General features: G+C 36.1%; 1 protein-coding gene and 1 long non-coding RNA gene across 6 annotated transcripts in view; one reads left to right on the top strand and one right to left on the bottom strand.

Moving 5' to 3' along the window:
* Positions 1 to 16,646, bottom strand: part of SMAD1 (SMAD family member 1) — a 77,305-nt gene that overhangs the window by 39,909 nt on the left and 20,750 nt on the right. For all 5 annotated transcript variants that reach the window (XM_058436787.1, XM_058436788.1, XM_032147828.2 and 2 more), the window contains exon 2: positions 3,968 to 4,539. In XM_058436787.1, the coding sequence (XP_058292770.1) occupies positions 3,968 to 4,367 (400 nt within the window). In that variant the 5' untranslated portion in view covers positions 4,368 to 4,539. The remainder of the gene's footprint in view (positions 1 to 3,967; positions 4,540 to 16,646) is intronic.
* LOC131383130 (uncharacterized) lies at positions 1,821 to 4,380 on the top strand. The gene is made up of 2 exons (XR_009212914.1): positions 1,821 to 2,001; positions 3,991 to 4,380. It is a non-coding gene; the product is annotated as an uncharacterized LOC131383130 (long non-coding RNA).

Raw genomic sequence — 16,646 nt, 5'->3', positions numbered from 1 at the left:
GAAGCAAATATGCATGGGAGGTGACAGGTATGTTAATTAGCCTCATTTGATCATTCCACAATGTCTACATGTACCAAAACATAACACTGTACTCCACAAATATATACAATTATTTGTCAATTTTAAAATAATAATTAGCTTTTCTAACAAGTTCCAAGGTGGTGCTGATGCTACTAATCTGTGGACGACACTTTGAAAACCACTACTCTAAACCTAAATATTCTCAATTTTTGAGTTTTTTTTCAAGTCATTGAGACCTCAGCAGAAAACACCAAGTTTGGGAGACTTAAATTTGTTAAACTGCTAAACTGTTCTTTGAGATACTTCATCAGAGGTAAAATAATGACAAAGTTCAAAATAATTCAGTGTTGAGCTGTGTATATGTGCAGCTTAGAATTCCAGACCCCCTTTTTCTGATTTCACAGAAACAATACCCAGGTGTACTCTGTACAGCTTTATAGAGGGCTTCACTTCTGGCAGTGTGAGGGGCTAAGTCCCCTTGCACTTTTTTTTTTTTTTTTTTGAGATGGAGTTTCACTCTTGTCCCCCAGGCTGGAGTCCAATGGCATGATCTCGGCTCACTACAACCTGTGCCTCTCAGGTTCAAAAGATTTTCCTGCCTCGGCCTCCCGAGTAGCTGGGATTACAGGTGCCCCCCACCTCACCAGGCTTATTTTTGTATTTTTAGTAGAGATGGGGTTTTACTATGTTGCATTTTTTTTTAACTTTATTTTTCTGAGACAGAGTCTCACTACACTGCCCAAGCTAGAAAGTAATGGCTATTTACAGGCACGATCATAGTGTGCTGCAGCCTTCAACTCTGGGGTTCAAGTGATCCTCCCACCTCAGCCTCCTGAGTAGCTGAGACTACAGGCATGTACCACCACATCTGGCTGCCTCTTGCACTTTGATTTAGTAGAGTTTCTCTTCAGAAGGTACAGGGACTGCTTCATAGTGGTCTCTGGAAAAAGTCCTTTGTTCCAATTCCCACATCAGTCACTTCACAATGTGAAAAATATACATAAAATCTTGATATGTTCAAATTAAATAGATCTTAGCCTCACCCTCCATGTTTTCCAGAATTGTTCTATTCTATCCATGACTCACAAGACTCCTGGGTAAAGGAGAGGCTGAAATGGCATTTGTGGAGTCTCAAAATGCCTATGTAAGCCAGTTTTCCACCTCTTCCCCATTATTTTATTAGCGCATATGTTATTAAGAGTAACAAATTCATCTCAGTATTGGTTTTAACATTTCACCTTGTATCAGAGGTGTAATAGCCATAAAATGACCAAAGAAGGGAAGAAGATGGTCAAAAGGTATAGACAAACTGAAAATTCAGCTCTAAAAAAATGGCCAAATGACGATATTAAATTAAAAATCAGCATTACCATTTAACAGCAAAAATTTATCAAATTATGCTTGTTGCTAAATATGGAGATGTTAATAATACACATAGTCCCTGCCCTCATGGAGCTTTATTTACTATCTTGCAGAGAAGACCAACAGAACAATCATTACAAGTGTGAAGAACGTTCTAAAGAAATTCAGGTTGCTATGGGAAATGACACCTAACCTCCCCAAGAGGAGTAGGGAGATATGTGTGAAGAAGGAGCTATCAAGAAAGGTTTCCCCAAGAAACTGACCTCCATCACACAATTACTTAGTTTATTAAGTAATGACCATGTGCTAGACACGAACGATAAATAAGAGTGGGCTAGGCAAAGAGGGAGGAGAAACAGGTACAGATAGAGGAAACGTGCGTGGAATGTTTCCAGAGAACTCAAGCACACAAAGCATGCAAGAGTACAAAGGAAGTTGGAAAGGGAGGCAAGGACCAGAATGTGCAGACCTCTCTAGAGGACTTCTCAACAGTAGGGAAAAGCAGGACAACAAGAGGATCATGTCTGCATCTTAAAAGATCCCTTTCTGTAGACAATGGACTGAAGGGGGTGACCAGTCAGGAGGCAGTTGCTGCATTGTAAGATGAAATGCTGGAAGGTTAGCGCAGGGTGAGGGGGAGTATGGATGGAGAAGACATATTCATAGTGTTTTTTAAATAGTGAATTTTGGCTTTCATGTCAAACACCTCTATTTTCTAGTTCTAACACAGGGCACTGAATTTGTAGGGGCCTCAGTTTCATCACATATGGAGTAGAATTAAAATCTTCCCTATGTATTAATACTTTTTAAGGTTACTACGAGGATCAAAAAAATCATGTGCCTAAATAATATTGCTGGTACATATTACTTATCTACTACATTTTACTCTCCAAAACTCTTTGCTCCATTTCCATTTCTGGCTAGAAGAGGGACATGTACCTCTGTGCTGTGTTTAGAAAAAAGAACACTGCATCACAGCTGATATAACAAGCAGTAAAGAATGTCTATATTGGAACTGGTAAGGAGAATTCAGCACAGTTGTAGAAAAAAGGCAATGCTCTCTTAGCCAAGAGCAACTGTAACAAAATGTAACTTTTAAAAGGATACAATAAAAACCAGTTATCTAGAAATAAATCTAATATGTGCAGGAGCTGTATGGAGAAACTTAAAAGTGCACTAAATAATATTATGCTCAAAAGCATACTATGCCAATCTTCCCCAAATGAAATCAATGAAATTCCAATAAATTCCCAAAGTGTTTTTCACAGGACTTAACAAGGTAATCCTAAAGTATATAATCTAGAAATCACAAATGTTGGATGAACATAAACAAGTTGTACAAAGAAACTCCAATATTATGTAACATTTTTAAATATATAAAATATTACGTATTGTCATGGACTCATACGTATGTAGTAACAGTATAAAAACATGCATGAGAATGATAAGGGTCAGATTCAGAACAGTCGTTACCAAAGGGAGCAGAATCAGAGGAGCAAAAACAGGGGTTCCAGTTTACACGTAATCTTTTATTTCTTAAAATGAGTAGTGGATACAAAGATGTTTGTTATACTATTGGTCTTTAAAATCTTTTTTTAAAAATATGTCTTAAATATTCCACAAAAATACAGAATGCCTTTTATTTGAAAACCATGTTATTACATGATCTAGTTTAGTAATTCCCAAACACCAATCCAATAGCTACATCAGTAACACCTGAAGTACTTGTTAGAAACAAAGATTACCAGGCTATCCCAGGATCAGGATTTCTGGGAGGAGAGCCATGTGATTCTAATATACAGCCTTAGTAACCCAGGAACTATTAACAGCCAATCCATCAACAAAATTGGTCCCAATCGACAATGAGACATTTAAGTGCTTGAATATCTAATCACTTTCCAATGATCCAACTGTCTAGAATGTAGATTCTAACTTGAGGGCAAAACCGTACAAATTTTAAAATACATCCTTTACTGTACCCTCCCAAAAGACTATACATGTAAAAACTGGGTATATTTTATTAAGTAATAGTATCAAATGATTCCATAGAAGGATATAATTCCTTCATATTCACCACAGGAAATATGCCACAGCAAAATTCCACCAGAGATGATAAAAAGTGCTGTTCTTAAGTTCAAAATGGTTTAAGTCACTGGCAACTACCCTCATGATGTACTTCCCTCAAGCATATAGAAAGCAATAGTGCATTTCTTTCCTAATTTTCTTCCCTTAGAATACAATTCATAGCTAACTTTATCTAGAGAAATGCAGAGAACCATGAGAGACATAAAAAATAAATTTAGAAAGAAAACAATTTATTAAAAATTACAGGTATTAGTACTGCAATGACAATTGTCATAGCCTGCTCCCAAGACATAATGTTGACTAGAGATGACTATGCTGTTAAAATGTATGAAACACTCAAGGGCCTTCTCTCTTGCATTCACACAGACACACACACACAGTTTCCCCTATTTTTTTAAATTACAACTAAAAACAAGGAAAGGGATTATTTTGATGTTCTAAACAACACAAATCCAGTACTGGGCACACAAAGCACATCAACATAAAATAACTCACTTACCAGGGCTTTCTACTCGCTTATAGTGGTAGGGATTGATGCAGACCTCCTTCTGCTTGGAACCAAAAGGAAACTCACAGCATTCCAGTGGTTTTAGTTCATGGTGGCTCTGAAGATCGGGCCAGCGCCACACACGGCAGTAAATGACATGAGGCAGTCCCTTCCGGTGGGAGACTTGCAGCCTGCCATCCAGAGAGCGGGGAATGGTGACACAGTTACTCGGTTGCCCTGGGCAGCTCAAAGCCTTTTCCAGTTCCTCCATAGCACCTTTCTTTTTCTTCAGTTTTTTCACCAAAGCATCAACAGCTTTCTCTGCCCATTTTTCTTCTTCATCGCCCTGTTTCCACCCAAGAAGTCTCTTCACAGCTGGACTTGTAAAGGAAAATAAACTTGTCACATTCATAATGACAGCACTAGTTATACTCCTTGGATATGGTGAAATAAAGCCGTCTCCAAATGCAAAAGGACAGCAGAAGAGATTTATTTACACAGAAGTCTCTTTAACTTCTTAGTTTGAAGTCCAGAAAAGTAGAAATTACCATTCCTAATGTTTAAAAAAGTAACCCAGTCAGCACCTACAAAAGAAAAAAAGAATGGTTAGAATCATCTTTACCATACAACCAAATTTATTAATCACCATGTGCTAGGTACTATTTTAAGTGCTTTTATGTGATACAGTATGCTGTGGACTGAATTGTGATCCCTAAAATTCATATGCGGAAGCCCTAACTCTCAGTATGACTATATTTGGAGATGGAGCCTCTAAGAAAGTAATTAAAGTTAAATAAGGTCATCAGGGTGGGGCCCTAATCTGATAGGACTGGCGGTCTTGAGATTGCTATCTCCCTCCTCCAGCCTCTATGCACACACACTGAGGGTACTGCAAGAAGGCAATCATCTATAAGCCAGGAAGAGAGCCCTCCACCAGAGCCTGTATTGTCCAGAACCTTGATCTTGGACTTTCCAGACTCCAGAACAAAGAGAAAATCTATTTGTTATTTAAGCCACCCAGTCTATGATATTTTATTATGGCAACCAAAGCAGAATATATAGCATTTAATGCTTTTCACAATCCTTTGAGTTAGGCAATACAACTGCTGCCACTTTACAGATGAGTAAACTGAGAAGCAGTTTAAAAAGTAAGCCACTGTTAGCAAAAGCTCTGGGATAAAAGCAACAAAGTTAAAAAGTCCAAGTTCTCAAAAGATACTGTAATATTTTGGATTCATTTATAACCTCTAAAAATATATTTCAAAACACCTCAATCAACAAAAACTGAAAGCAACAGGGAGAAAAAAAAATATTAGTCTAATATCTGTTTTTTGGTTTGTTCTACAAATATTTCTTAGGCTAAAAGAAAATTCCTATTATATAAATGTAGTAATATTTTAGGGTATTTCTTCAGTGAACAAGCCTGTGTCTATGGGCTACAGGGCAAATAGGATAGGAAATACATCTCTTGCTTTAAAAATTTTGCTATTTATTGACATAAAAGCAATAAAGCACATGGACACATACTGTACCAAATTCTTTAGCCAAGTTGCCTCATTTAAACTTTCTATTTACTCTTTAGCACATGAAAACATAAAACGTGAAAAAGGTTAAGGAGGTTAACTTTGTACAAACCCTGGCTAAACTGGAGTAGCACCTATCAGACCAACCTCCTTCCAAACAAACAAGCCAGAAAACAAACAAAAGCCCAGCTTTTTAAAGGCATCAAAGAGGAACCAAGGCACTCAGGACTTGAGGGGGCCAAGATCCTGGAGAGAAGGGAAATGCAATGAAGTGAGCTGAATATTCGTCACCACTCTTTCTTTCCAGGGATTTGCCGATAGCTATGCTATGAGCAGCAAAAGGTCTAGGAGCCAAGCAGAAAGAGGTAACTAAGAGGCTAAAAACTAAGCAGAGCTTCTAGTAGACTCATAGTGCTGAGGAACCCCAAAATAACAACACAACAACAAATGGAGTTGAGGGCCTGCTGCGGAGAAACCCTGGTAAATAGTCTAGGCTTTCAATGGAATCTCCTGGAGGAATATGCCCCAGTCTAAGGGCAAAAATGAAACGGATCAGTCTTTACAACCAACCTAGAATCATCTTAATCCTAGCCTTGGTCTAGGTGATGGGTATTGCTCTCTAACAGCTTGCCAGAAGAAAAACAAATTCTCTATAGAGGAAGACAACATCAACCTTAGCCACTACAATTTTAAATTCACAGTATATAGCAATGAACCAAAAGTTATCAAGCATACCAAGAAACAGGACCAAATGACCAAAACAAAACAGAACAGAAACAGACCTAAGGGGTGACCCAGGTAATGGAGTTACCAGAAACAGACTTTAAAGTATTAATGATTACTACTTAATATGTCAAGGAAAGAGAAGACAAGGTTGAAGATTTTAACAGAGAACTGGAATCTATAAAGAAGAATGAAATAAAAATTCTAGAACTGAAAAATATAACTAATAAGACTTTAAATAGGATGAACTTAACAACAGGTTAGATATAGTAGAATAAAAGATTAGTGAGCAGGAAGATTGGTAAAAAACGCTCATACTAATGCAAAGAGAGGGAAAAAATGAAAAATAAAGAGCTGAGGAGACATAATGGCTCTAGTGAAAGGTCTAGCACTGCGTAAGTAGAGTTTTAAAAGAAAAGAAGAAAGACTAACAGAGCAATATTTTTAGATACTAGCCAAGGATTTTTCCAAAACTGTCAATAGACATCTAACCATACATTCACGAAGCCCTATACCTTCCAAGGATACATACGGAGAAATCCACAAATTTCAATGTGTCATATTACAGTAACATTCCTGAAAACCTAAGACAAAACTCTTTAAAAAGGCACATTACCTTCAAGTAAGTACAATCAGGTTGACAGCTGACATTTCAGCATAAACAATGGAAACCAGAAGACAATGAAATGACATCGTTAGTACCAAATGTAAATAGCTGGTAGCTTAAAATTCTACACTTAGAGGAAAAACACATTCAAAAAATGATTGTGAAATAATGATGCTTTCCAACAATCAAAATCTGAGAGAAGTGGTTTACAGCAGATTGTCACTAAAAGAAATACTAACAGGAATTCTTCAGGCAGAAGGAAAAAGACTCTAGAAATAAGCAAAGAACTGCAGGAAATGAGGAAGAGCTCCTGAAGGTGAAATAAGGGTAAGTTTAAATGAATACTGACTTCACAAAACAACAATAGGAATGTCTTGTGATGTTTAAAATATATGTACAATTAAAATGTATGGCAACATCAAAAAGACATATATGAAGTTAGCATTCTAAGGTCCTTGTGTTATCCAGGCCATGGTAAAGTATAATTTACTATTAGTATAATAAGTTATGAATTCATGTCATAATAAAGCAACAACTGAGAGAGTAAGTTACAAATTATAACAAGCTAATAGATGGGTTAAAAATATGGAATTAAAAAAATATATATGATTGGCCCAGTGTGGTGGATCATGCCTGTAATCCCAGCACTCTGGGAGGCCAAGGTAGGAGGATAGCTTGAGGAGTTCCAGAGTAGCCTGGGCAGCACAGGAAGATCCTATCTCTACAAGAAGTAAAAATGTAGTCCAGCAAGGTGGCATGTTCCTGTAGTCTCAGCCACTCAGGGGGCAGAGGCAGGAGGACTGCTTGAGCCTAGGAGTTATGATAGGCGTTATGATCGTGCCACTGCATTCCAACCTGAGTGACAGAGTGAGACCTGTCTCTAAAAATCAAATAAAAATTTTAAAAATGATTAATGCAAAACATATGAAAAGGAGACAACAGATGAGACAAACAAAATAGTAAGATTTAGATATAATCCCAAAGCATAAGCAATTACTTAAATATAAATGACTAAAATATGACAACTAAGAGTTGTGGGGAACACTATTTAACTATATTGTACTTAAAAGAGACACACATTAAATGTAAGAACACAATATTGAAAGCAAAGAGTGGAAAAATATATACTATGCATATTCTACCCAAAAAATTGGCATAGCTACCCATTCGGATAAAATAGACTTTAAAAATAAGAGGTATCACCAGAGATTTTTAAAGAAAAAAAAGAAAAAAAGGACATTTTATAGTGACGAGTTGAGCCACCATGTAGTTTTTAAATTCCAAATTTTATGTAAATAACAACAGCCTCAAATTCATAAAGCAAAAGACTAACAATTACAATGACAGGCAAACCCACAATCCTAGTGGGAGATTAACATAGTAAATGATAAAACAAACAAAAATCAATAGATACAGAAAAAAAGTGTTTAAAAACTTGATCCAATTCATATACATATTATCACAGCACTCAACAACTGTACAATTCATAACACTTTCAAATACACAAGGAATACTTACTGAAATTGACCATATAATGAACAACAAAGCAAATCTCAATCTGTATCAAAATACTAAAATCATATAGAATATATTCTTTGATTTTAGTATAACTAAGAAATCAATAAAAACAGTTATTGAAAAGAACCAAACTTTAAAATAACCCAAGGGTCAAAGAAGAAATTATAGCGGAAATAGAAAATATTTCTAACTGAATAATTGTAAAAATATCACATCAAAAATGCAGGATGTGGCTCAAGGCACAGAGGGAAATTTATAGTCTTCAATGCATGTATTAGAAAAGGAAAAAAGCTGAAAACTAACACTCTAATACCCACCAAAGATTTTTTAGAAGGAAAAATAAACCCAAAGAAAGTAGAAGAAAATGAAAGCAGAAATTTAAAGCATACTAAAGAAAATCTATAAAATCAAAGTTGATTCTTTGAAAATACTAATAAAATTGGATAAATCCCTAGCAAAACTGATAAATAAAGAAGAGAAGGCACAAATTACCAACAAATGGATTAGAATGCAGAAATCATTAGTGAGCCTCAGAAATTAAAAAATATAATTATTATAAATTGCTGTCACGGCAAACTGTGCATGTCTATAGCTACATTGTGATAATCTACACATCTGTCATCTTCACTACAGGAAACGATGTAGGACTCCAACTTATTATTTTCTTACCTTTGGAACTTGGCATAGTAGCTGGCACATAGCTGATTCTCACTAAATGCCTGATGAATAATTTAGCTCCCTGAAGGACTTAGAAAGCCAAATATGGAGCGTCAACTCTATTTGGGAGGCTACAGGGCGTCCGCTGTTTTCCTTTTTAAAGAGTTCATCCAAATTTACTAGTTTTTTTGAAGTTGGTATTATTTTCATTTAACATTAAAGGAAAGAGAAAACAAAACTATGCTATTATCAAAAGTCACACTTGGTCAGAGTGTACCTATTGATATGATAATTCCCTTTTACTAAAAGGTTAGTTTTGCAAAAGAACAAGAACTTTTTTCTAGGCTTCTAGGAACAATTTATAGAGGGAGTGTATTTCTTCATATTCTATATGTCCATCTCTTCTTCAAAAACAGCTTTTTAACATTTTAAGCAATAATTTTTAAACAGAATGGCTAAGTTTGTATCAAAATAACTTGGGGCTATTTTAAAATATGTAAGAAATACATTTAAACAAATACCCCCAAAATCACTTGGGCGTACTTATTCAAGGCAAGAGTGTTGGGTAATGTAGTATATAAGAACCACTATTTCAGATTTTTAACTATTCAAATCGACATTCATTCAACAAAGTTGTATTAAGCACCTGCTAAGTATGCCTAGCACAGTGCTAGACACAGGAGACACAGAGGCAAACATGTCTAACATACTGGAGGAGCTCACAATCCACTGGGAAAGCCAGCGTGTAAACAACTAACTCCCATAAAGCAAATTGCTAACCTGCATGCTAATTCTAAAGGACTTTGCTGAGATGTGTTATTAGGTGACCTTCCAGGGACTCAGTCAGAAGAAATACTACGATTATACCATTGCCCACGGGCACAAGAATAACCGAAGAGGAGGCCCATGTGCTGTGCATTTACCTACTATTAACTAACTCTAATATCATGCATGTGATAAAGGCTATAAAACAAGTATCAACAACACTCTGGTCTGAATATTTGTATCCCCTCCCTAAATTCACATGTTGAAATCCTAACCCCAAAGGTGATAGAATTAGAAAGTGAGCCCTTTGGGAGGTGATTAGGTCATGAGGATGGAGCTCCCATAAATGGAATTAGTGCCCTTATAAAAGAGATCTCAGAGACATCTCTCCTCCCTTCCACCATATGAGATTACAGTGAGAAGAGGCCATCCAGGTACCTTGATCTTGGATTTCCCAGTTACTATAACTTTGAGAAGTAAATTTCTGTTGTTTATAAGCCACTTAGTCTATATGGTATTTTGTTATAGCGGCCTACAAACTAAGACAACAATAATATATAAAAACGGAAAAGGAAAGAACAATTCTAGAGATTTCAGAACATTTTTTTCCAAGAGAAAACAGACTTAAAGGGTAAGTAGAATTTTGCAAAACAATAGAGCAAACATTCTGTGTGTTCATTACTTGACAAACACTGTTCACTGCTGTTTATCTATTAACCAGTTTAATCTTAGCAACAATACCTTAGTATTTACTGTGAAGTAAATACTATCATTTTCTTTATTTTACATGTAAGGAAAATAAAATATAGAATAGTTAAGCATCTTGTCCAAAGTTATGTAGACAGCTATAAGTGGCAGAACCTGGATCTGAACCCATTTTGCCTGGCTCTAGAGCCAGAATTTTTAAACCACTTTTCCAAATGGCTTGTTCCAACAAACACATGATAGAAATGCTAGGGTTTAATCCAGCTGGAGATGATACAAGGCTGATATGAAGGAAGGGGCAAGACTGAAGAATCTTATCATATGGACAAGTGGAAGGTTTTAAATCTGAGAATTAACATGATTAGATCTACATTTTAGAAAGACAACTAAGGTAATATCTTCAATACAGAAAGATTTCTTCATACTGGGAGCAAAAAATAAAATAAAATAAAATAAAATTCTAAACCAAGGGCATCCAAACATTATAGAAGCCAATTAGGTGGTAAATGTCTTGAGGCCACTCACAAAAATTAAAGTGAAAGGATCACAGCACTTTGCATATAAACATGCACAGACAAAACAAAACGCAGGCTGATGACTAATTTTTACCTGAGCTAAGCATTTTTTAATATTAATATACAAGTCAAACAGGTAGCCTACCTCATATGAGGAACTCAAATGAGTCCATGATACTATGGCCTTGGCAAGACAACTACTTTTTTTCTGCCCCTTTTTGTACTTCCTGCCTTAGTTTATGTCAAAAGCTAAGTGGCCTTATCAGTTTAAAGTGCAAAATAAAAACATGAGTCAGCAAACAGGGATTTCCTTCCCTCTTGTCCAAATATAAACATTTCACACTGACAAAAAAGTATTCATCTAGTAAAAAAAAAAAAAAAAGAACCCAGCAGCCTTAAAAATATTGAGATCTTTATTCCAGCAACTTTATCTTCAGAAATTTACTCTAAGGAAATATTCTGAACTGGAAAGGGAAATAGTTTTTGCACAAAGATTTTCATCAGAGCATTATTTATAATAGTGAAAAAAAGAGAAACATCTAATAATTGAAAAATAGCTAAGTAAACTGCATACATCTACTCAATGGAATATTATACAGACCTTAAAAATTATGTTCATAAAGACTACATAATAATTTGGGGAAAACTGTAAGCAGAACATAAAATGGTTGGTTATATGTACCATTAACAACTATGTAAATATATGAAAATATTAACCATGACTGGGTTTGGAAGATTAGTAATGTGTCTCTCTCCTCCTTTTCTAAACTTTTCATTCTTTAATGAAAAAATGTAACTTTCGATTTTTTTTAAAAAGGCTTTTGATGCAAACATTTGCTAATTACAAAAAAAACCCCACAAAAATAAATTCATTATCTCAAGCCACATCTATACTCTACTTAGAAATCAGGTTGGATTTATAGTGTGATCTGGTTTGAGAAGTTAAAAAAAAACATAATGTCGTTTAAAGCAGTGTTCTAAATTCAGAACATCTTCCTAAGGAGTCTCACCCATGGGAAGGATTTCTATCAGAACTGCCAGAAGTGAAATTAGAAAAATACTCTTATACTACTCGACATGGCTATTTAATTTTCCAACTTACGTGTTATTCCTTAATATTAAAAGAAAAAAATGTTAAAATACTCTTAACTGCTACATAACTTGCTTTATATTTAAAGGAAGCCTAATCAGCCAATTGCAGAACAAATGGACATTTTTTTCACCTTGGCCTCATCTAGTAAAGCAACAAGTAAATTATCCAACTCCTGTGATTATCAACAAAATACACTCTCTTCCATTTAATATGTTACAGATCCCAAATTCCCACAGAAAGTTTTTTTTAATTACTCTAATTTGTATATGAAGATATAATTGTTTTTTAAAGGAAGGAGTAACCACCAAATGTTACAACCCAAGTACCTTTAATAAAAAGATGAGGAGACAAATAATGTCCAACCACTCTCTGTATCAGCTTCAGACTAGAGGCTGTTTTATAATTCTTGCACCAGTATGGAATTCAACAGACTAAATAAATGCTCCCATTAAATACTGAGGGAATAATTGTATTATTCAATAAAATGAACAAAAAATATAGGCTACAAAAAGTGACTGGGGGAAAATAATCCAAAAACTCCCAGTACTTTAAGAAAGGCAAGTAACAGAAGATAAATGGTCTATTGTCAAATAAAGCAGGCAACTCTTTTCTCCCCCTACTTCTTGTTCTTTGGTTCATTACTCTTTCTTAACTAATAGTAAAAAATCATGGCACAAAGATCAAAAGAATTAAGGAACTAAAAGTACAGGGTATTGATTAACTTCACTTTGAAAATGTTTAACAGCTGGATCTTTTCTTTTTTTTTTTTTTAAAGACAACTTTATAAAAATTCTGTTTGATCGGCCGGGTGTGGTGGCTCACACCTGTAATCCCAGCACTTTGGGAGACCGAGGAGGGGGGATCACCGGTCAAGAGTTCAAGATCAGCCTGGCCAACATGGTAAAACCCTGTATCTACTAAAAATACAAAAATAAGCCAGGCATGGTGGTGTACACCTTTAGACCCAGCTACTTGGGAGGCTGAGGAAAGAGAATCACTTGAACAGGGAGGTGGAGGTTGCAGTAAGCCAAGATTGTGCCATTGAACTCCAGCCTGGGTGACAGATTGAGACTCCGCCTCAAAAAAAAAAATTGACCTTTTTTTTCTTTTTGGAAACAAGTATTTCCAAGTAACAAAACCACCTATGTGTGTATTTCCAGACTTACATCGCCAGATACCTTCTTGAACAGATAGACTGGTCTTGTGAATACACAGAAAAAGTAAGACTTGAGCTCCCAGAGTAGACCTATGGTGGGCTTCAGAGTGATCATAAGCAAACTGCACGAATTTTGTACTTCAGCATTTTTTTTTTTTTTTTTGAGACGGAGTCTTGCTCTGTGGCCCAGGCTGGAGTGCAGTGGCGCAATCTCGGCTCACTGCAACCTCCACCTCCTGGGTTCACACCATTCTCCTGCCTCAGCCTCCGGAGCAGCTAGGACCACAGGCACCCACCACCATGCCTGGCTAATTTTTTATATTATTTTCCAGTATTTTTAATATATGAAACTATTTCACAATACACCTCATTAGATGCCATGGAGATGCAAGATATCTCAGAGACATGTTGTAGCAAGTGATCAATACTAACTGGCAATATTAATTAGTATTACAGAAATGTATGTGTCATCTATCCTAACATCCAATTTTGGATAGGATTCAAGGCCTGGTGAAATCAACTCTTGCCTTGTTTGAGATGCTTAAATTAAAACATCAAAAAAGGTCAAAGGGGAACATGCCAGGGGACCTGTAATGTAATTCTCATTACTCTAAAACAAACTACTTTTTTCTAACCTGCTCCATTTCACTTAGGTACTCAACTGTATAGTCCGAACAAAGATGGAATTGTCCAAGTAGATCATGATTCCAAAGGATAATAAAGACACCTGAAAAATTCCTGACACTTATAGAAACCACAGACTCACAGAAGATTATATACACTAAAGATGTAGGGTTAAAAATGCATAAAAACACAAAGGTTGCAAAAACCATATTATTTCAGCAATTTAAGGCCAATAAATATTTTAAAACAAAGAGCAATCCACCATTGCTTGCATCTTTCAAGCCATCTTGTAAGCAAAGAATTGCAATGAGATTTATTGGTAAAAGATGAAAAATTCACAAAATGGAAAGGGGATCATAATCATAATCATTCACCCTAAATAAAATCAGGCTGAATTAATCAGCAGTCCAGAAGAACTGGGAACTTACAAACTTTTGATAAAGCTGAAATAACTATTACTTAAATGTGGAACAGCAGACAACCCACATGAGACAATGGCCCAGCAAGAGGGCTGAGGCAGAAACTGCCATCCGCTCACATTTCCAAACAGAGAAATAGTACCCCTAAAAAACAGTACCCCTAAAAATGAAGACAGGTGGAGACAGAACTCTAGAACAAGTAGAACGCAACGATAAGTAGTAGACAGTAGGAACTGTAAATGGTTCCTAACAAAAAGCATGAAAGATTATTGTACAGCTCCTTAAGGAAAATGATAAATATCTACCCTTAAGGTTAAGGCAGACAGGCAAAAAACAAGTTAAAATTTGCTATACAAGTCCAGTGCCATTACAATGAATATAAAAACAGAAATATCTAGTTATTTCAGTTCCAGAAAATACCCTAAAGTAGCAATGTTCTTTGATCTGGTTCAACAAATAATGTGTTCAAATGCTTCTTTAACCCGGTTACTCCAATTAGGAGCTAACCAGGTTTTCAGATACAGTAAGTCCTTACTGGTTCTTGGAAACTGTCGCTTTAAGTGAAATGATGTAAAACAAAATTAATTTTAGCATCGGCTAATTTATATAAACAAGAGTAATGTTCCTTCAGGACATTTCTGGTCACAAAATCAGCAAACTTCTAAGACCCAAAAGACTTCTAAAATTAACACTGAAATAAATGTGAGCCATATATACATTTAAGAAAGATGAACAGAAACAAGATAATTATTTACCCAATTATTCCAATTCAGGGTTGCAGTGGCCCGAGCCGATCCCAGCAGCTTAGAGAACAAGGTGGGAACCATCCCTGGACAGGACACCATTTCACGGCAGGGCGCACTCACACACACACCTACATTCACTGCAATGGGAACAATGTAGACATACTAATTCACCTAATGTGCACACCTTTGGGATATGGGAGGAAACTAGAGTAGCCAGAGAAAACCCAAGCAGATGTGGGGAGAATGTGCAAACTCCACACAGACAGTGGCCTAGGCTGGGAATGCTTTTTCTCATCAGCGTTATAAGGAAATGGCATTGAACGAAATGAGGTTGTTCGAGGACCTGCTGTATTTGTATTGGAGGAGGAAACAGGTGAAGTGCCTGCACTCCTTTTTCCTGTTTTAAAACAGCAGTTAGCCCTCAACTTTCAACATTTGTCTCAATCTCAAATGAGTCAAATTTAGCTAAATAAAACTCACCACTAAGCAAAATAAGGGAGAAAAAAACCCCTAGAACACAAAGAAAAATGAAAATGGATAAAACCTTGCTCTTTACTGATGCTAACATACTTCATAAAGTACAGCGCTTAACTTCATTGCTAAAAAGGCTATAATGAACTCTATTTCGCTTTAGTCCTTAGGGGAAAAAATGTATTTAAACAAAATTCCTACACAAGAAAGCCATATGGAGACCCACAGAGAACACAGAACTCTGCTGCTCTCAGTTCACAGCAGCAGGAGAGTCCTACTGTCACAAACACCACAAGTAAAGTTCCATCTTACTGAGCCTCTTACTATTCAGCCTTGGTCCGGTTACTGCCAAACATGGGACTGACGATGCAGAATAGCTAGTTTGACATTTTTCCCATTGAAAATTTATTTTTGCCAGAGATTATTTTCTGAATCTGGAGAAATTGGGGGCTGGAGGTAGGAGAGAGGTTCAGCTCGTGAAAACCTATTTATAGTGATGCAATAATGCAGGTACTATTGCCTTTAAAGCGCAGACACTGACAGCAAGTCTTCCAGTCTCTCCAGTATAACAAGTGACCTGCTAGCAAGAGATGCAATGTGGTCCCTCAACAGTGTTAAGTGAGTAGAAATCTTAGGAATCAAAAAAAAAAAGAATACCATGTAGACTGAATTCCAGCTTACTACTTACCACTTGTAAGTTCACCGAAGCTGTGAAATTTCACCCAAACAATTTCAAAAGTAGCATCTCCTTGATGAAAAGGAAGCAAGGAACTTATGGATGTCACAATGACAAGAGTCTCTAAGGATATAACTGTAGTTTATGTATTTTAGGTGTGCCAAGTATGCTATTAACGTATCTTCATTGTATCAGAAAATTCTTTAAAAAGAGTTCTTTCTGGTTCTGTTCTGCATACACAAATACTTCCATCCTGACGAATCTAGGCTGCTAATAGAGTACCTGGTTAATTCTTCTTAATCATAGAGATCCCCTATAAAATAGCAGCTGTCACATCTGTTTTGTCTGATTAGATGATTACTTGCATAGTTAAGGCAATTGAAAGTTTTCTTATTGTCCCCAACTTCAACAAAGTTGGCTTTTCTATATCTTCTTGCCATTTCCTCTAAAAGTTGTACAACATTCCTTAATCCCATTGAACCCCCATTCCCAA

The sequence above is a fragment of the Hylobates moloch genome, unplaced genomic scaffold, assembly GCF_009828535.3.
Source record: "Hylobates moloch isolate HMO894 unplaced genomic scaffold, HMol_V3 SCAFFOLD_3, whole genome shotgun sequence".
In the NCBI taxonomy this organism is placed as follows: domain Eukaryota; kingdom Metazoa; phylum Chordata; class Mammalia; order Primates; family Hylobatidae; genus Hylobates; species Hylobates moloch.
This window is presented reverse-complemented; position numbering and strand designations above follow the sequence as displayed.